Source organism: Rousettus aegyptiacus, unplaced genomic scaffold, assembly GCF_014176215.1.
Source record: "Rousettus aegyptiacus isolate mRouAeg1 unplaced genomic scaffold, mRouAeg1.p scaffold_m13_p_9, whole genome shotgun sequence".
NCBI classification, from domain to species: Eukaryota; Metazoa; Chordata; class Mammalia; order Chiroptera; family Pteropodidae; genus Rousettus; species Rousettus aegyptiacus.
In genome coordinates this window covers 104,523,167-104,545,214 of record NW_023416312.1, presented here as the reverse complement: position 1 = coordinate 104,545,214, position 22,048 = coordinate 104,523,167, and the positions used below count along the sequence as shown (strand labels likewise).

The window sequence follows — 22,048 nt, the reverse complement described above, 5'->3', positions numbered from 1 at the left end:
CTACCAACCACTAATCTATTTTCTATCTCTCTAGATTTACCTGTTCTGGACATTTCGTGTAAATGAAATCATACAATAAGTATTCTTTCATGATCAGCTTCTTTCACTTAGCATGTTTTCAAGGTTAACCAATGTTGTAGCATGTATCAATACTTCATCTTTTTATTCCCAAGTAATGTTCCACTCTGTGGATATACCACAATTTTTTTTAATCCATTCATACATTGAAAAATATTTGAGTTGTTTTCAGTTTGGGGCTATTATGAAAAATTCTACTGTGAACATTCATGTACAGATTTTTGTGTGTACATGTTTTTATTTCTCTTGGATATTTACCTAGGAGTAGAATTGCTATATAACATGGTAACTCCACGTTTAACTTTTTGTGAAACTGCTGGACTGCTTTCTACAGTGGTTCGTACGATTTTAGACTTCACTAGCAGTGTGTAAAGACTCCAGTTTTTCCATGTATAAGAGTTTTATAGTTTATATTTAGATCTGTGATCTGATTCAAGTTAATTTTTGGTTATGGCATGAGGTGGGGCTTTAACTTCATTCTTTTGCATGTGGCTATCCAGTTGTTCCAGCGCCATTTGTTGAAAAGGCTATTCTTTCCCCATTGAATGAATGATTTTGGCACTCTTGTCAAAAAACAATTCATCATAAATGTGGGAATTTATTTCTGGACTCTTTGCTTCGATTCCATTGATCTGTATGTTTGTCTTTATGCCAATACCACACTGTCTTGATTACAGTAGCTGTGTAGTTGAGTTTTGGAAATCAGAAAGTGTGATTCCTCCAACTTTGTTATTTTTCATGATTATTTTGATTATTCTGGGCCTCTTGCATTTCCATATTGAATTTTAGAATAAGCTTTTCAATTAATGCAAAGAAGCCAGCTGGAATTTTGATAGAGATAGCATTTAATCTATAGGGCAATTTGAGGAGTATTGTTATCTTAAAAATATTAAGCATTCTGACCTATAAATATGGGATGGGATGGCTTCCCATTTATTTAGGTTTTATTTATTCCTTATTTTTTAAATGATGAAACTCTTTCCATTTTTTGGTGCCTTTTTTCATTTCTTTCAATAATGTCTTATAGTTTTTAGTGTATAGGTCTTTTACCTTCTTAGTTAAATTTATTTCTAGGTATTTTATTCTTTTTGTTGCAATTATAAATGTGATAGTTTTCTTAATTTCTGATTTTTCATTGTTAGTGTATAGAAACAGAACAGATTTTTGTGTATTGATTTTTGTACCTTGAATCTTTACTGTATTTGTTTATTTCTGTTACCTTTTTGGTGACATCATCAAGGTTTTCTGTATATAAAGTTATATCATCTGTAAATAGTGGCAGCTTTATAATTTTCTTTTTTTTTGCAATTTGAATGCCTTTTTAAATTTATTTTTTTTGCCTGATTGCTCTAGATTGGGCTTCTGATACTATGTCGAATAATAGCTACAAAAGATATTCTGTGCTCATGGATTGGAAGAATTAACATTGTGAAGTGTCCGTATTACCTAAAGCAATCCCTTGAATCAGTGCAGTCCCTATCAAAATACTGGTGGCATTTTTCACAGAAACAGATCCAAAAAATCTTAAAATTTGTATGGAACTACAAAAGACACCAAATAGCCAAAATAATCTTGAGGAAAAAAGAACAAAGCCGGAAAGAGCACATTCCCAGGTTTCAAACTATACTGTAAAACTGTAATAACTGAAATAGTATGGTATTGGCAGAAAAAATAGACACATAGAGCTCCTGAGATATTCTTAGAGATCTTTATAGCTCTTCTCTTTCTCTAGTCATTTACCATTTAACTGGTTAGGTAACTACTTTATTCACTTGTTTTTTATTATTCAACAGACAATGAGTATCTTCTGTAAACAGAGTACTATGCTAGGCTTTGTTGGGGGGAATGCAAATAATCACATATCTTCAAGGAGATTATAGTTTGGTTGGTGAGATAAAGAATGCATATACAAGACAAAGAATTAAGTACTATAAGAATGGTACAGATAAATTATCTACATGCAGTGTTCGGTGCTATATAAGTGCAGTTATAAAGTATGGTCATTTTCTTCAAGAAAATCATAAGTTAGTTTGGAAGTTAAGCTATAAATTCATTTAAAAAATGGAAAAAGGAAAATATAAGGGTCAAACGAGTGGCATAGATCAGGTGTGGCACAGACTTTGTCTAAAGTGGTCATGTGGTCTTCATAATGATGGTTAAGAATTTACTTTTCCTCAATCTCTATACACACCTACAAGGTGGTGGATAGTCTTCTGTTTGCCCTCGTGGCACAGATGATCCACTTGTAATATTTTAACATTGTAGAAGTAATTGTAGATCTTGAAGTTTCTCATGATTTACCACTTTCCTATTGGCAGCACCTCTTTCTGCTCTCTATATCCTCTGTCGATGCAAGGGTCATCTGTTTTGCTTATGTCCCTTCCCCCTTTACTAGGGTAAAACCACTTGTAGAAGCCAGGAGGGTCACATGAAGGTCGGAGCCATGAAATTATACGTAAAGACTTTGCCAGAGTGTATCCTGGCGATGCTAACTAACCATGTTGAAATCCCACTTTCTCTATTATACCAAGGGCTCTGGTCCACTATCTCTCTTACTAGTTAAAAAATCAGTAACATAAAAAATTAAAAATTACTTTATCAGCATCTAGCATGGTACCTAACACATCATAGATAACATGTAAGTATATGTTGTACAAATGAATCTGCTCTCCTGTGATCTCTCTCTGACCTCTTCGTCCCCCCAAAAAGAGTGATGGTCATATATAAGATATGAAAGATTGAGAGATACTTGTTTAGACAGGTGCTATAAGAGTACAGGAAAAGGGGAGGGAGATCATTGTGGGCTGGTTTGGTAGGGAAAGGCACACAAATGTGGTAGACATTACTATCTCTATCTTACATTTAAGGAAATTGAAGCTCAAAGAGGTTGTGACTTGCCAAAGTTCACTGAGCAGAGAAGTGCAAAAGCTGGGAATCCAAAGCCTATATAGTCTTTTCACTGTATCAGCACAGGCTGGGTGTCATTCCAGACCTAATGAATCAGACTCTCCAAGTGGTGGGACCTGGGAATGTGTTTCAAAAAGCTCTACTGGTCCGATATTGACCAAAGGTTGCTAGAGCACCACATTGTGCTTCCTTTTCTTAAGATTTCTTTGCCTGAATTCTCTATCTTTTGAATTTAAAATAATGATTTCTGGCCCTACATGCATTTAAAATAATGACTTCTAGCCTTACATGATAAATAAAATTTCAAAACTCATTTGAATTATTAGAGCTTTGCTGTCTTAAAAGGTACAATCTGATTAATGATAGACGCTTTATGGATTCTTTGAATATTAAAGGCTTATATTGTTTTACATAAGAACAGAAAGCCTCATCCTCCAGTATGGATGGGGTTTATCACTGGGCACTTGTTCTTTTATAAGATTTTCTCCACCTTGAGTAATGAATGAGTCAGTCAGCAAGTATTCATCAAACATTTATTTGTATAGATGGGAATATAATTTTATAATCTCTGTAGATAATTGAGATTTGGTTTATTGAAGTTCTTGTGTTTACGATTTATTTTCTCCTTTAACATAATCTAGTATTAAAGCCTTAGAGGACACTATCTGCTCAGTAAGATGTCAAGCTTAGTATTTAGCAGGTAGCTAGAGGAGAAAACTAGAGAAAAGCTGGCTTTTTATGTTTTTTTTTATCTTTTGTCTACTCAGTTATTTTTCTCAAGTAAAGCACAAGAATAGAGGAAAAAATAGTAAATGTGGGGATTTTTTCCTCTACAAAATACTTTATTAAGTTATTTTCTTTTATATGTCTATGGTTTTTAAAAAAATTTTGTCTCGTCTGATAAATTCTTAAATGACTAAAACAAGCCTCTTCGACAAGTTCCTAAATAATGTGAGATTGATGTTTTTGTTCAGTTGAGGGTGTTCGGTCATGCAATGGCAGAACTGAAAGGAATCTTAGACATAAGCTGGTACAGCACCCTCATTTTATGGTTGAGGAACCCGAAGCCATGAGAGCATAAGGTTCAAGGTTACACATAATAAAAATCAGAGTAGCTCTTCTGGCTCCAAGATGAGATTGCACTAAACTGTCTTTTATAGCAGATGACCACAACAGCTCACAGTGCGAGGTTATTGTGAGCCTGTTTTAAGATGACAGAGTGCTGTTTTCTAATATGGAGACAAATGCAAAAACTATTCAAGCTGGGGAAGCATCTATTAGACACGGTGTTATACCATGATGTAATAAGATCGTACACTGGTTTCAGCATTTCCAGAAAGATGCACGACTCCCAGTCATTCCGTGTCAGCTCCGTGTTACCCAGTATTCTTGCCATCATTTCTCAGTGTTTTGAGCTGACTGTTATGTTCAGCTAGACCAACTAGTGTTGCTAAAAGAATTAGGAAATGAATTAAGACTTTAAACACCAGTTAAAATATGTTAAAATTGACTGGTAGACAAAACGCTTTTTATTTCATTTTCACCAATTATTGGCATTATTTTTCACTTTCCCAGGCAATCGCTCAAGATGATTTTCCAAGAGCATCTTCATGTGTCCTGCGCTGCAAAGATATGTTGATAAGGTTCCCTAAAATGGTGAGTGAAATTTCTCCATTTATTCTTCAAGAGTTTGAAAATATGTTATATCAAGTCTTAGGAAGAATTATTGCCACTTAGTGTAGCTCTTTAGAGATTATATTTGATATCAGTTCCACTTAGCTGATCTTTGAAATATTTTACTTCCTTTGTTCTGTACTAGAAAGGGTGTTTAAAAAAGCAATATGGGTTATTACTTAAAATTTCTTTTCTTTCTCTTGTATTGTCAAACCATTTTGATAATATTTCCTTCATATTTTATGCTATGTGATGAAAGAAAGAAAAACTAGTTTATTTCTCTGTTAAGAAGGTTGACAGCAGTTGATCATATGACTGCCATAGTATTTTTCTACATAGGGATTTGGAGGTGTGAGAGATTGAATAGGATCAATAAAGCCTGATTCCCAGACTGGATCCCCTCAAAATTCCAGAGTCTATAAGTTTTTATTTTTCCAATTTATCTCCATTTTCCATTCTTCCCTATTTCAGTGCTTATGGCTACTTCAGTGTTTACTATCACAGAGGGAATTGATAACAAAGATATATTTGGATGTTGGGGAGAATGTTCCCACGACTCCAAAAATTGTACCTACCTGTGAAATAGGTTTTAGTTTTTCCCCAAATTCTATGTTATGATGTAGAACTGAATTCAGTAAATATTCGTATATTGCCAGTTATGTTCTAGGTACTCTTTTCGGCTTTAAAATTTTTACAACAATCTCATATTTATGAAAATGTTATAAGAATAGTTCAAAGAACTGTATACCCTTTGCCCAGAGACTGCCTCCAAGTTTCCCAGTACTGTCCTTTATACAGAATGGATTTTATGTAGGGCTGTACCTGGTCTCTAATTTCTTTCAGCCTAGAATACTTCCACACTCTTGCCTTGACTCTATGATTTAGTCTTGGTATGTTGCATGTTTCTGGGAATTCATTCATTTCTTCTAGGTTATCCAATTTGTTGGCATATAAATTCATGATCTCTTATGAGCCTTTGTCTTTCTGAGTATCATTTGTAATGTCTCCTCTTTCCTTTATAATTGTATTTGTTTGGGTCTTTCTTTTTCTTACCATTTTGTTATTCTCCTTAAAGGTTTGTCAATTGCGTTTACAGTTTCAACAACTAATAATTCATTTTGTTGGTCTTTTCTATTGTTTTCCTATTCTCCATTTCATTTATTTCTGCTGCATTCTTTATCATTTCCTTTCTTCTGCTAACACTGGACTTTGTTTTTTTATTTCCTAGTTCCTTGACATGTCAAGCTAGGTTGTTTATTTGAGATATGCCTTTTTCTTTGATGTATGTGTATATCACTGTAAAACTTCCATTTTAGAACTACTTTTGCTGCATTCCGTAAGTTGTGGTATGTTGTTTCCATTTTCATTTGTCTCGAGATATTTTTTAAAAATTTCCTTTTGATTTCTTCCTTGATTCATTATTTTTTGGGTGTGTGTTGTTTAATTTCCATGTATTCATGCATTTTCAAACTTCCTCCTATTATCGATATATTGTTTTACTACATTGTGGTTAGCAAAGGTACTTGATATAATTTCTGTTATCTTGAGTATGTTGAGACCTGTTTTGTGGCCTCACATATATGATCTATCCTGGAGGATGCTATCTAGTGTTTGCGAAGACTGTACTGCTGCCGTTGGATAGAATGTTCTATATCTGTTCCATTTTGTCCATTTCTTTTTAAACTGGATATTCGTTAACAAATGTTTGTGGTTATAGTTATTCTTAATGCTTTTATCTTTTAACCTTTATACTAGGATTTAAAGTGATTTACCTACCATTACTGTATATTATTCTACATTTTTCCATGTATTTACCTTTACCACTATGTTTATACTTTCATGTGCTTGGCTGTGTTGGCTTAGATCTTTCTAGATTTAACCTAATTTGAGTCCCATGGGCTTCATGAATCTGCATGTTCACTTCTATCTGCAAATATGAGAAATGTTTAGGCATCATTTCTTTAAATAAGCTTTTTGCCATTTTCCCTTTTTCTTCTGGACTCCCATAATTTGATAGAGTCTGCTGTTGAAGCTCTCTGTTGAATTTTTCAGTTTAGTCATTGTATTCTTTAGCTCCAGAATTTGTGTCTTTCTTTTTTATGGTTTCTGTCTATTTAACTAATTTTTTAATATATTGTTTTCCAGATTTCATTTAGTTATCTATATGTGGTCTCTAGCTCACTACGTTTCTTTAAGACAATTATTTTGAATTCTTTGTCAGGCAGTTTGTAGATCTCCATTTATTTTGGGTTGCTTACCGGAGCTTTACTTTTTCCTTTGGTGATGTCGTGTTTTCCTGATTCTCTGTGATCCTTATAGCCTTGTATCACAGTACATTTGAAGAAGCAGTCACTTTTTTCTGTCTTTACAGACAAACTTGAGCAGGGAAAGCCCTTCATCAGTAAGCTTGGTCAGGGATTCTGAATGAGCTGCTTGGTGGGAACCGTAGTCGGTCTGGCTAGTGGGTTCTGTGAGTGGATTGGCCTGCTGCTGGGGTTCGTGGGTGGGCAGGTCTGCTGCTGGGGTTGATGGGCCAGGCTCTTTTTTTCCCCCACTGGAAAACTCACGGGTCAAGGGTATCTCTCTTGGCACTGTGCTGTGCCAAGTTGAAAGGGTGGGTGGTGCAGGTAAAGTGAGACTGTTCTTTTTACTGTTTTTTAAATTCATCTTTTCTCATTTCTGTGCTCCACTAGAGTACCGGAACCTCTCATTTGGATTTGAGGACTCTTACAAATATATTTTCATCCATGAATGGATGTTAAATCTGTGTTTCTATGCGGGGCAAGGGCTGGGACCTATTTTGCTATCTTGTTGATATCACTTCTATGCTAAACTTATTGAATCCATAGGTGTGTATATTTCTCTAAACTTGGGAAATATTAAGCCATTATTTCTTAAATATGTTTTTAGCACCACACCTTGTCTGTTTGTTTTCTGGGCCACTAATGATGCTAAATTGACTTTTGTTGTTTTGTTGTTGTTATAATTCTGCAGGTACTTGATGCTGTTTGCTTTTTTCCCCCCAATATTGTTTTCTTCTCTTTTTCAGATTGCTGTATTGATGATGTCTATTTTCAAGTTTACTGTCTCTTTCCTTTTTCATTTGCATTCTGCTACTGAGTCCATCTAGTGAGGATTTTTGTTCTCTTATTGTATATTTGAGTTTGAACATTTCCGTTTGGTTCTTCTTTATATTTTCTATTTCGGGAATTGGGAAATTTTCTGTAAATTACAAGAGAGTTAATATTTTAGCCTTTGTGGATCACATACAGTCTGTGTTGCATAAGTTTTTTCAACAATCCTTCAAAAATGTAAAAACAATTTTTAGCTCACAGTCTATTGGCCTACAGGATGTAGTTTGCTGATTGATCCCTGTTCTATTTCTTTGCTGAGACTTTCTATTTTTCTGTTTGTTTTGAGAGTGTTCATAATTGCATGTTCTATTTTATAAGGACTAATTTAATGTCATCAGATATTTCCAATTTCTTTGTCATCTCATTGTCAACGTCTGTTAATAGTCTTTTTTTCATGTAAGTTGAAGTTTTCATGGTCTTCATAGATTCAGTATTTTTTTATTGTATCTTAGACATTTTGAATGTTATGTTTTGAGCCTCTTTGTCTTAACATATATTTTGTGAAAATGTTGATATTTTTATTTTTGTAGGTAATCAACCTAAAAGAGTCACAGCACAGTTTTCAAATCATCTCCTAGAGGCTACGGTTCCAGTGTCAGTTCAGTTTTCAAAGGCTTTACAGTGCTGTTCAGATTTTTCCTGCATATACAACACTCATTTGTCAGTCTGGCACCTGGTGGATGTCTTTCTCTAGTTTAGTTTTCAAAATCTTTGCTATGGTAATTAAGATCAGATCCATGCTTGCTCCGGTTGTGAGATGAGCCCAGGTCTTTATAAACAACTTGATGATGTTTTTTTTTCTGAACTCCTTTCTCTCCATTAACTTCTTAGTAGTTTCTGATTCTCTTGAGCTACTCTTTTCAGTGCTCCACCCGGTAACTGTCCATATACGCAGTTGCACTGCATCTGGGGCCAAGCAGTGGGAAGATAGAAACAGAAAAAAAAAGCAGTAGGGTTTTCCCCAAGTTTCTGTTGGAACTACAGCTCCTGGAGTGGAGAGAAAGGTTTCCCTCCCACAAAGTTTTAACTCTTATGGTTTCCCCTGGCTTCCATTGCTTTTGCTACCATGGAATTAATTGCCTGGGGTCTAGGTCAGAAGAGAGGTAAATAATTAAACAAAAAATTAAAGAGAAAATTAAAAATGAAAATAGGAGTTTTGCACTGTCTCTGAGCAGCTCAAGCTGGAACTAGAGATGGTTTCTCAGTGTGCACCAGGATGCTCACTGCTTTGTTTCTGGCTGCATTAATTTAGGCCAGGGGGTACCAGAGGAAAAGAATGGTGAACTCATCGTCAGTTTGCTGTTACTTTGAATTCTGGTATTCTTCCCCAGTCTGCCCTCTGCTGTTTTCTTTTCAGAGACACCACATAGCTACACACAGTTGGTCCAGGTTTTATAGTTATGTTCACTGAGAGAGAAAGAGGGGAACATCCTTATTCCATCTTATTCAGACCTAGGACACTCTTTCTTTTGATGCTCAACTTTCTTCAGATTTGGCCACTGGGAGCCCCTTTAATCTGGGTTTTGTGTCTTTTTAACATATCGCCATCACTTGTGAGTACTTGTTTTTTCTCTCCAGGCTGACTCATCCTGCAGGAGAGTTCCTGCTCAAACCATGGAATTAGCTATTTCTCTGATGAGCTCTGGTTCCTTTTGGTGGAAAATTCTGTTTAGAAGCAAAGATCAGGGCACTAGATATAATTGTTGCTTTTAGGGTGTCACTGCTGTCACTCTTGGCAAACAGTGCATGTGTGTGTGTGTATGTGTGAGAGAGACATTTGTGTATATGTAGTTTACATATGTAGTATATACGTATACATACATTTCCATTCATATTTATCTGTATTCTGTCTATCTGCCTACCTGTCCATCCGTCTGTCCATCCATCCATCCATCCATCCATCCATCCATCCATCCATCCATCCATTACCTATCAATCATCTATCTGTCTGTCTGCCTGCCTCTCTCTCTCTCTAATATAATCTAATCTACTGAAAGCCATGATACCTTCAACTCCAAACCACAGTCAATACCAAAGCGTCCATCCTAGCTTTCTCCCTTCCATATTTCTAATTCTCTTCTTCAGAAATGAGAAACCTAGTATCTGTTATACTTAATATAGTTGCGTATTTTTAATCAATACCCACGTATGTAACCAGTCTCCCATCTCTTCTGCCACCCTTTTCACTGTGAAGGTGCCCTCCTCTCCCTGCTCATACCCTGGCTCTATTTTCTGGGTCTTCTCCCCTGGGCACACACACTCCTCACCCTGCCCCAGCATCCTGTGCTCGGCCATTGTAGGTGCTCTCTCACCCTGCTTAGGCTCTGACTTTCCATGCTCATCCCCTGGTGGATGAACAATACATTCTTATACTAGAATGATCGCATACAGTCTTATCAGGGAAACCATGCACTCACTCCCCAGAGTCTCTGTCCCTTAGGAAATTATAGAACTATAAAAATATCTAAAATTCCTATAATTGAAGTGGTTACAGTTATAAAACAATAGGAAGTGCACAAAAACTGGGCATGAGGCATGGCTGACTTCACAAGATGTCTCTAGACCTTAGAAGAGGATTTCTGAAGTTCTGAAAAATCAAAACCTAAAAAACCTACTCTTAAAGCAAGTTAAACTTAGCTTCTACTTTAAAGTAAATGTATGCCACACAGTACTTCTAGGAGCTCAGTGGAGGTGTCGTGAAATCAAATAATGAAACAGTTGGAAATAATTGGTTCGATGTCCAGCTTCTATAGGTTCATAGTAAAAAATCAATTCACTGGAACAATTGTGACATCGTGATATTTTATGTAAATGAATTTTGTTTAGTGAGCATTAGAAAATTCTTCCAATTTGAACACTTATTTAAAAAAATGTTTGTGTATATAGTTACCTACTTTCCTAAGTAGAACTTAGACATTTTCTTCGTTATTTGATACTCTTGCAATTACTCAACACAATTTTGTGATATACATACAGCATTGTAGGAGGTACTTCCTAGTGTGGCTACTGATGAGATGCTTCACCGCTCTGAAACTCCTGTCATCTGTAAAATGAGTGTATGACAACGTGGTCTCAGATGGCCCTTCGGTATAAAAATTTCTAGTCTTTGATATAGAGAAGTGCTGGGCCATAGCTCAGAGTGTTTGTGTCTGTGTATACATTTTTTATAGCAAAAATCTCCTAATAGCAGACTGTTTTCTTAATTCCTTACTTGTTTCTCCTCAAAGTTTGAAACTAATTAGAAGTTTATTTTCATTAGTTGATTCATGTGTTTGGCTTGCTTTTATCTTTCATTTGTATTAGTTTGCTCTAGAATTTATAGTGTAGTGTTTTACTTCATTGTGAAACTTTTCATTTATACAAGAAAGATGGTTGATTGGTCTCTGAAACCCTTGAAAATTATGAAATCAAGATTCAGCTAGACTTCACTGCTCTTCGGTTGGGGCACAAGCTTGTAAGTGGAGTCTGGGTTGCCTGGCCTGCATCACCTCTCTTCTGCCTATTTAACTTTACCATTTCGTACCCAGATATCTGACACTTAATTTGTAAGATTTTGTGCACATCTTTCTGTAGTATAATCTAATCTCATGGCGCACAAATGAATTATTCCTGTGGAAGGAAAATTCAGTTTTCCGCCTGTTATGGTAGCTGGTATATAATTGCTTTTCTAACCCTTTCCACCCACTGCTTTGTACATCTGGGCAGAACTTACTTTATGGTATAAACTTTCATTCCAAATTCAAAATCATTTGAACCTTAAAAATGACTAATTGGAATCTTTGTAATAACATGTTTCATTAAATTTTAAGTGAGTTACATACATTTTAACTAAATACCTACTGTGTATGGAAAGCTTGGTCAGACTTAGTTATGTTCTTGGCTGCAGTGAAGCTCTTTGTGTAGCCATTAAAATGTTAATGCTTCTCACAAATCTCAATGTTTATTTTTAGTTCAGGCTATCACTGTTATTTTGTTTGTTTGTTTGTTTTGCTCTTTGGATTTCACATATAAGTGAGATCATATGGTATTTGTCCTTGTCTCTCTGACATATTTCACTTAGCATAATACCTTCCAGGTCCATCCATGTCATGGCAAATGGTAAGATTTCATTTTATGGCTGAGTAATAATAGTCCATTGTATGTATGTACCACCCTTTCTGTATCCAGTCGTCTGTTGATAGGCACTTAGTTTGCTTCCATATATTGGCTATTGTAAATAATGCTGCAATGAACATAAGGGTGCATATATCTTTCAAATTAGTGTTTTGGATTTCTTCAGATTAATACCCAGAAGTGGAATTGGAATCACTGGGTTATAAGATAGTTCTATATTTAATTTTTTGAGGAAGCTCCAGACTGTTTTCTGTAATGGCTGCACTGATTTACAGTTCCACCAACAGTGTGTGAGGGTTCCCTTTTCTCCGCATCCTCACCAGCACTTGTTGTTTATAATTTATTGATGACGGCCATTCTGACAGGTGTGAGGTGATATCTCCTTGTGGTTTTAATTTGCATTTCCATGAAGATTAGTGACATTGAGCATCTTTTCACATGTCCGTTGGCCACATGTATGTCCTCTTTGGAATCATTGTTATTTTGAAATGCTTGTGGTTTACTTTTTATGCCTACTTTTACATGTAATTTTTATTTTTTGTCACTAGCACATAAAGAGAAAAGTAATTCTACAGTTCTTGTTACAAAATTGCCAGTCTCATACCCCTCCCATCTTTTTTTATCTTACACAGTAGCTAATTTCAGTCATTTTACCTGGTTGGTTTTATATTTACCTTCTTATTTTTGAATAGTGTTCTTACACTACCAGTTCTTGATTTCTTAGTTTTAGATACCATTTGTTGACTTCCCACTTTAGAGGATGAATTTAAATCATTTTTACCTTCCCTCTACCGGCACCACACATATGCCCACTTTGTCACTCTATCTCTATATGGTTATGCCATAATTTTGGTTAGATTACTGTTCATTGTTTATACTGCTATGTTTATGTGAATGCAGTGTTCAGTACAACCATATAGGATACTTTGATTACTTTTTCTTTCCTGTACAACATTTTGTTTTCCTTGGAGTTAATAATTGCATTGGTTTTCCTGATAAATTAGTATTCCATGTACTTAATATTATCTCTTCTCCAATATTATTTCTCATTTAATTAGGTAAATTTCTCTTCAATATGTTAAAATATTTTTATTTTTATCCGTTTCATTCGCTTGAAGTGCTCTGATCTAGGCAGGTTGCTCTCTAGGCACATGTCACAGTTTTTGTTTGAGATCCTTCTTCAGTGATTTGGGACTTCTCTTCACCTCTCTCTTCGTTTGAACCTCTGTTTCTTGATACCTATGTCTTTCTTTTTGTGGTTTTACTTCCTCATTTTTGTGCAGCATATTCTGTAGCTTCCTGAGAATGTTTGTAAGGGATATAAATTTATTTAAAAACTTTGCGGACTGTCTAAACATATTTTTATTCTGCCATCACATTTACAATTTGACTACGTGTAGAATTATTGTTTAGAAATAATTTTAAAGCTTTGATTATACTGTCTTCTAGCTTCTGATATTACTGTTGAGAATTTGATGCCTTTTTGATACTTTTTTTCCTCTAATATCTTTTATTTTTATTAAAGTAAAATTCCTATAATATGAAAGCAACCGTTTTAAAGTATACAGTTTAGTGACATTTAGTATATTCACAATTGTTGTGAAACCCTCATTTTTATCTAGTTCTCAAACATTTTAATCATCCCCAGAGGAAATCTCATACCCATTATGCAGTTAGTTTTCATTCTCCGCTCTTCCCAGCCCCTGGAAATCATTTCTCTGCTGTATGTATGGTATTACCTATTATAATAGTCCATGGTTTGGATAGACCATCCATTCACCAGTTATGGACATTAGGGTTGTTTCCCCTGTTTAAACATTGTGTATAGTGTTATTATGAATATTCCAGTATGATTATTTGAGTATCTGTTTTTAGTTCTTTTGGGTATATACTTAGGACTGGAATTGCTGGGTCGTATGGCAGTTGTCATTGTTTGATGAACGATTAAACTGTTTTCTACATTAGCTGTATATTTTACATTCCCATCTGTAATGTACCAGGTTACACTTTTTCCACATCCTCACCAATACTTGTTATTTTCTGATTTCTTTAATTAAAGCCATCCTAGTGGTTGTGAAGCAGTATCCTGTGATTTTGACTGGCATTTCCCTAATGACCGATGATGTGAAGCATATTTTCACAAGCTCATTTGCAATTTGTATGGCCATTCTGTTTTTGAAGAAATGTAAATTCAAGTCCTTTGCCCATTTTAAAATTAGATTGTCTTTTAATGATTAAATATTTTGGATACTACACCCTTATCATATATATGTATATGATTTTGCAAATATTTTCTTCATTCTCTAGGTTATATATTTACCCTCTGTGTATTATCCTTTCATGTAGAAACTTAAAATTTTGGTGAAGTTCAATTTATCTACTTTTTCTTCTGTTGCTTGTGCTTTTGGTGTTAGATCTAAGACTCCACCAACAAATCCAAGGTTTTGATGATTTACCTATCTTCTAAGAATTTTATAGCACTTAAAATGGCAAAATTCTTTAATCCACTTTGACTTAATTTTTGTACCCAGTGTAATGGAGGGGTCCAAATTCATGTGGAAACCCAGTTTATCATTTGTCAAAGAGAGTATTATTTTCCCATTGTCTGGTTTAGGTACCTTTGTCAAAAATCAATTAACCGTAGGTGTCAAATTTTATTTCTGTGCTCTTAATTTCATTCAATTGTTTATATGTAAGTCCTATGACAGTCCAATACTGTTTGATTACTGTAGCTTTGTTGTACCATACATCTGAAATATGGATGTTTGAGACTTCCAACTTTGTTTTTCTTTTTCAAAATTATTTCAGCATAGTTTTGAAATTTTCTGTATAAAGATATTTCATATTCAATTGCTATCTTAAGTGTTATCTTAAAGATTATATTTTTAATTTTTTAATTGGTATATAAGAATACAGTTGTTTATAAATGTTTACTTAATATCCAGCAACTTTTCTGTCCTCTTATTAATTCTAATAATTTTATCTGTAAAGTTATCTGTAAATATTTTCTTGGATTCTTTGCCTCTTTTTCCCATCTCTTTCTTTTGTCTCTGTTGCTATCTATTTCACATTATAAATTACTAGAGTATGGACACCTTTCTTTAACATGCTTTGTAGAGTTAATGGACTCTGAACTGTGTATTGAAAGATATGAAGGGAGATTCTTAGGTGTGGTATATAAGGAAAGAAAACTTTTTTGGTAACTTGCGCAATGTTAGAGCTGATAAGGGAAAAGGAAATGGAGAGACAGAGGAAAGAGCTGAATTAGAAGATATAAGATATGTAACAGAAACATAATTGTGCCCTCATCAGGATGGGGCTAATGGTAAAAGATCTTTAAGTCCAGAAAGTTAAGAGTTCTTTTATTTGGTCGATAGAACTATACTGTTAGGAAACTCATGATTTTAATTCTAAAGGTCAATGAAAGTATTTAGTGTGTTTTTGATGGTCTTAAGGTTTAGAAAAGGGACCTGAAAATCTAGGGCAGGGAATCTTATAATGACAGGAAATGATTGGATAAAGGTTAAAGAAGCTGACATTGTGTTATTCACTTAAAAGGAATTAATTAAGTATACCAGCTATCTTTTTTTTTCCTGAGACATCCTTTTTGTATCTCAAAACTAGATTAGGAATTACCGTAAGGTGTTAACATCAAGGCAGAAGGTAATGCTGTATTGTTCAGAGGCAAATAAATAAAGTGTTTGAAAAATTGTGTCTTTACCAGGAGAAATTACTAACTACCTATTTATTAATGAGATATCTGAGGATTAGAGAAAGGCACATAAGGGAGGGACTATATGTAATATCTTACAGCTAATAACCGAGAAAGCCAGGCAATTATCATTCAATTATTACTACACTATTATAATTGAACAAAATGTAAAAATACATGACCTATAAATGTTTAAAAGACATCTCATTTTGCAAGCAATACACAGTGGCAAAAAAAAATACAAAGAGAAATAACTTGAAATTTTGGACTGGGCAAATAAGAGGTTTGCTTTTTCTGAATTTTAAAAACTGAATTTACAAAATCATTTGCAGAAAATAAAGTTATCTAGTTAATTAAAAATAAAAAGCCTTTTAATGAACTGAAAAGTTAATGATCAAACTTATTTTTAGTAGTAATATATAATTCAGTTTTTAAAATCACCTAATAATCTCATCTTAGCATTGTAAAGTAGATTTTCTGTTGGAACTGTCATTCCTGGGACACACAATGTAGCAGTGGCTGGAGGTTCTAGAGACTCCATGAGTTCTGGGGATCCCATAATGCATTAGTAAAAGCCAATATACAAAAGACCTTTCCATCTGCATTCTTTGTATTTTTCTTTGCCATTGTATATTAGTCACAAAATGAGATGTTAGCACTCCATAGAGGGCTAGGAACATATTTTTTAAAGAGATATTTTTATGAACTTTAATACTTCATACCCCATTAGAAATGTTTCATGAGGACAGAGATTTTTGTCTGTTTTGTTTCCTGTTGTATGTCTAATGTTTAAAATAGTGCCTAATAGTTAGGAAATTCTTAGTAACTATTTATTATTGAATGTATAAATGAATGAGTGAATGGGGCAGTATTGGTAGTTAAAAGATATTTTTGTCATCATAATGAAAATCTGCTGGGAGTCTCTTGAAAGGTATTCTAATACTCCACAGGTTTGTTGTCATAAATTTCTCATTTCGTATTCTTTTCTCCCTAGGAAGTAGCATTGACTGTAGGTCCGTTTGCAGGGATCGTGAGGGCAGAGGCAGATACTGAGGAAATTGAATACTCGGTACACTTAAATATCCATCAAAAGCTTTATTTTCCATTTTCCTCTGGACTATTAGTTTCAGGCCTCTCTGCAGCAAATGGGTGTGAGCTGCATTATTTCGGGATAGCTGCATAATTGGTGTGTCCCTGTGTGAACCTACGGGATCTGGAGCATAGAATAAGTTAAGCTTTTTTTGCTGAAATGTCAAGAATGTATTTAAATACTTCTGGATTCTTGCCAGACCCACATTACCAAGACTATTCTTTATTTTTTAGTCAAATATCCAGTCGGTCTGATGTGCTCAGGCATGTATATGGAACTTTTTCTGAATGTACTGTAATTTAAAGGGAAACTTTTTGGAAGCAAGACAGATCTTTACCTATTACTTATGAATAACTCGCCTCAGATCTTGGATTCTTAATCAAGGATCTGTTTCTGTAGTCTTACTCAGGCAAAACTTCGAAAGGACTCCTTAATCAGATTCTGCGTAGATGGTTTCTGAAGGGGGATATTTGGATAAATTATTAGAAGTAAAATTTTTTTCATGTCATTTGCCAGTATTTTGACAGATGCAAGTTCTGTAAGATGTGGCATTAATGCGGGGACCGAGGTGCTGATCAGCCCACCAGAGTGTTTCCCTATGGCACCATTCACATCCCTGTTCCTACTTTTATCTCAGTGGTTACTTCTATAAAGAAAATTGTTGTTGTTAAAGAGGGTCCATTAAGCTAATTATTTTAAATAACTCTTATGTCTAGGTAAGTGCTGTGGGCACATTTTGGAACTTCAGAATTATTTAAAGTTGTCTTAATTTTGGAATAAAAAAATCATTCTTTTCCTCCCAATGGCGATTTTTTTTTTTGGTTTTCAATATACTCTCTAATCTAATGCTTTTTATTGAATCCAGGAACCTACAGAGGCATTTTAGCCTGTACTTTTTCTGGGCAATTATTAGGCTTCCCACTTCTTGTTATAAAAGACCTTTCAAGTTCTATTAGAAATGTATTTTATTTATTATATTCTTTTATATATTTGTTATTGTATCATATTATATTACATTTTGTGTTCTTTTATATATTTTATATACTATATATTGTATTACTTTTCCATACATTACTAATGCCCCCACCTGAATATTTTGTACCTCCTCTAAATAAATTGAGAGATTTTGATAAGGATGAGTGGCTTATTTTGATGTACAGAACACCTTAAGTATGTTTTAAAGAGTCTAAACTGCTGTAGAGTTTTTAATGTTAAGGAAATCATGACTCTCACATATCTTTTTTTCTTTTTTAATATTGCAGACTGGATATCTTCACATCCTCTGTTACAACTTTGGAGTAGAAACCTACATGCAGAGTAAACATGAAGAAAGTTCTTTCTGGCTTAGGTAATATAAACAGAAATAATGAATATTATCATAAAGTTTAGTTAATACTTACTCTAGGGTACTTTGGCAGTTTAAACATTCTTTGACTTCAGAAGTAAACATGCTAAATTTATTTACTCTTTTAACATGCATTCTTTATTATTCTTACATGTTGTCAGTTGATAGAAAAATGTATTCTATTCTTACTTTAACATAAGAGCATGCTCTCCCTCTTTCCCCTTTGTATATCCATTAAGAATATGGAAATTTTCCCCTTAGCTTTGGAACATATTGCTGTCTGCCAACCTCAGAGCATAAGGGCGGAGGTGGTGGTGGGTGGGAGTAGGAATTATCATCTAAAATTATTAGCCTTTAATAAATTTTGGTATTTGCATATCAATCTAGTAAGTATGTATTTTACACTTCCTGCATGCTCAGTACTATAATAAAATGTGTACTGTTGTGTCAACTCTGGAAATGTTAAGGGTATGTGCAAAAATACAGCAACTATATGCAAAAATGCTGTCTTTCACTAGACACCTAGGCCCAGCACAGATTCTGGCATGTAGAAGATACTCAGTAATTTCTAGTTAAATAACTTTATGTGAAAAATGTATTTTTTCAGAGATGTCACATAAGGTGTTTTGAGTATCAGGGGATCATGGAGCAAAATATATCAAATCCATTCGCTATGCACCTTCCCTGTCTGAGTACAGAGTTAATTCTGATTATTTGGAGATAGTCCCATAATTAGTTTAACTATTATGAAATTTACATTTGCCATTAATGAAGTAAATACAGACATGGTCATTAATATTATATTACAGGCATATGTATCTCTAACAGAATATTTATGCAAATAACTTCTTTATGCAAGTAAATTTAGTGCTCAAAGATTGGTCAAACTCTGTAAAGAATTATGCCTGACAGAACAGACTCATGCAGTTATAAGAACTCTACTTGTCTCAATTTGGACTGCTTTACACAAGTATAATATACCTGAAATTTTTATTAGAAATCATTTTTATAAATTGAATTATTTAAAATAAGCCAAAGAAGCTAACTAGTTTAGCATGAGTTTTGCAACAGATTTTCTTTAAATGAACGACCTTTATGTAAAGTGAATGATGAGTGAGTTTTGTTGGGCAGTATTTGCGGGTAGAGCATTCACAATGTGTATGGCATCAACCTATCAAAACACTACTATGCCAAGAGGACAGGGATGTGAAGGACAAAAAAAATGTATGCTGATGCCAGAGATGGCTTCTTCTGGAAGCTTAAGTCTTTGTAGGTGAGCTTGAAGTTTATACCAAGAATGAGAGTGAATGTCCTCCGGAAACTGGGCATAAGAGTCGGCCAGGGTTTGAAGTGGCATGACACTTAGGTGATTTTCACAGACACCATGAGTTGTTGACCTCTTACTTGTCATCATTTTTAAGAAAACCTTACAGAAGGAAAGTATGATAGTGACAGGACATGACTGACATCCATACCATAAGCTAACATATTAGATGTTTACTATGTATTTAGTGGCTATATTTTTAGGAACATAATTTGGCTTGCGGTCATATATTTATAAATAACTTGCTTAGCACGGCAGAAGGAATGCCATTAGCATTAATACGATGGCTAAGTGGAGGGAGCAATGGGGGGATTGTTTTATGAACTATATAGATAGCTAACCAATGTACTGTATACTTGAAGCTAATTTAAATAAATTAATAAAATAACTTGCTTTAAAAAAGGCAACATATGGTCAATATTAACAATACAAATTTCAGCACAGTGTATATTTTTTCTAGTTTTAGATCAACTCTCAGTCAAAATTTGAATCATCTACGTCACTGTGACACTGTGAATATTGTGATACCTCCTTCTTGGGATTATTTTGGAGCTTATACCAGAAGGAGGCCATGGAGAGTGAGTGCACGCTCTACAGGCCTGTCTCTGGAGAATAGCAAATATCATGTTAGAGGTTATATACAGTTTGAAAGTGCCCATCTAGTCTAACAGGAAAAGCTCGATTCTCGCACAAATGCTAAGATATAAGATACCAAAGTTGCTGTAGTATGTTAGAATTTTGTTGAAATAGAAGCTTAGAACATAAAGGATGGTAAATGGGTATTGTTTATACAGCTCTTTTCTTCCCCTCAGTTCTTGTTAACAGATCTCAGTTTTGGACCTTTCTCAGTTTATGTCTCTTTCCTGCCTTCTCTTTTGCTAAGAAAAGTTCAAGAGCAGCTGCTGCTCTCTTTGCTTCTGCCGCACTCTTCTGATCATGTGCCCTTATTATTATTATTATTATTATTATTATTATTATTATTTTCCAACCCCACCCCAACCCACACATCATGTCCCCTTGTTAAAGATGCCACACATTAAGAGAAAGATGCTGTACTTGGAAGGACGTTGGGAATCCTTCAGCTTACTTTACTGTGGATGTCAAGGTACCTGCCGTGGTGTATTCAACGACAAGTAAAGTACAAGTACTCTATAGAATATAAAAGTTCAGAGTTTCAAAATTAGAATGCCACCTTTGCAACTATATTTAAGAGGTATTTTTTGTTTAATAAAATGTAATTTTTCCCCTTTTCCTTCTCTTTTGTAATTCTTGCTATATCGAGCTCCTGTGTTCACTCCTGGCAGAAGGCAAGAATAGGTGAATGGGAAGAGATTGTTGATATAGAACTTTCTTCACAATCTAGGGGACTTGTTAGTGACCTCTCAGTTGCCCTGGTGGAATTTAAATTTAGTGTTTATCATTCAAAGTGTTATCTAATAATCTGGACATATATTTTGCTGAAGTTGGCTTTTAGAAAAGGCGTACAGAAATTGCACTGTAACTAATTAGTAATTTATAAGAAGCCCTGTAAACCAAACAAATAATAAATAAGTCCAACTCCAAAGGCTATGGGGTTACACTGATTTACTGCAAAGATTTTGCACACTTTTTTCTCTGGGAGGAAAATGCCCTAATCCCATACCTTAGTCATATCCTTAATTACTGACAGTGTTTTTTAATTCGTAGTAGTTTTTTCTAATTCATTCAACTGTGTTCCTTGGAGCTACTGGCTGTTAAACACTTGAAAGGCTGACTTTTTTTCCTTTGCAGGAAGAACACCTATTTTCTAATTATGATAAATTGAGGCGAGAACAGTCAAAATGAAAGGACTATACCCATGGACATAGTAAAAATAATGTTTAAAGCTTCTTTGCTAATTAAAGAAATTATCTATGCTAATTATAAACACTTAACTATCACAAAAATGCATAACATGGAAAGAAAATGTCCCTCATAATCCTACACTCAAAAATGCTCAGTATTAACATTTTACTTCATATTCTTCATTATTTTTTCAAAAACAATTTTTAAAAGCTCTTTTAATATATTCGATGACAAGGAAAACATGAGAATCATTGAAATACATTTGGAGGGTTTAAGGAATTGAGGGTTTTTTTCAGAATGGACTATAAATAAAGATTAATGGAATGAAACCAAGCCAAAGAGTATAGATAGGAAAATTCCAAATTGATATTCCCTTGTTTTATTGGTGACAGTGAGACACATTGGGAAAATGACAAAGGATATTTAAATTGGACAAAAACCTGCAGAATTGGAAAAAACCCTGAAGGTGTTCTGTAAAAAATAATCCAACGTTGATCTTAACAAATAACGTTTAAAAGACCTTACTTCTTGGACCTACAGGTCAGAGACCCAGTGCTTATATATTCCTGAAGAGGAGAGTCCTTTGCACGTTACAGAATGAGAGGATTTCTCCACTCTGCGTGTTAGAGCTCTGTGCTGTCTTCCTCTCCCCAGGATCCAAAGAAAGCATGATTTCTTTGGCATCCTTCTGAGACTGGTCACAGTTTACATTTTCGTAAACTCACAACAACCTAAACTTAGTGTTGCTAGATTTTTTTGGATGTGAATAAATAATTGAGTTGGCAGTCTTAGAGGAGCAATAATTTTTTAGCTCCCTTTCTAACATTATTTTTAATTTCTCTAAAAT

At 34.4% G+C, this 22,048-nt stretch overlaps 1 protein-coding gene across 1 annotated transcript in view; it reads left to right on the top strand.

The window, feature by feature from the left end:
* TEX11 (testis expressed 11) overlaps nucleotides 1-22,048 on the top strand; it is a 143,160-nt gene that overhangs the window by 25,493 nt on the left and 95,619 nt on the right. Inside the window, exons 7-8 of the mRNA XM_016132609.1 lie at nucleotides 4,561-4,641; nucleotides 17,971-18,056. Of these exons, the coding sequence (XP_015988095.1) occupies nucleotides 4,561-4,641; nucleotides 17,971-18,056 (167 nt within the window). The remainder of the gene's footprint in view (nucleotides 1-4,560; nucleotides 4,642-17,970; nucleotides 18,057-22,048) is intronic.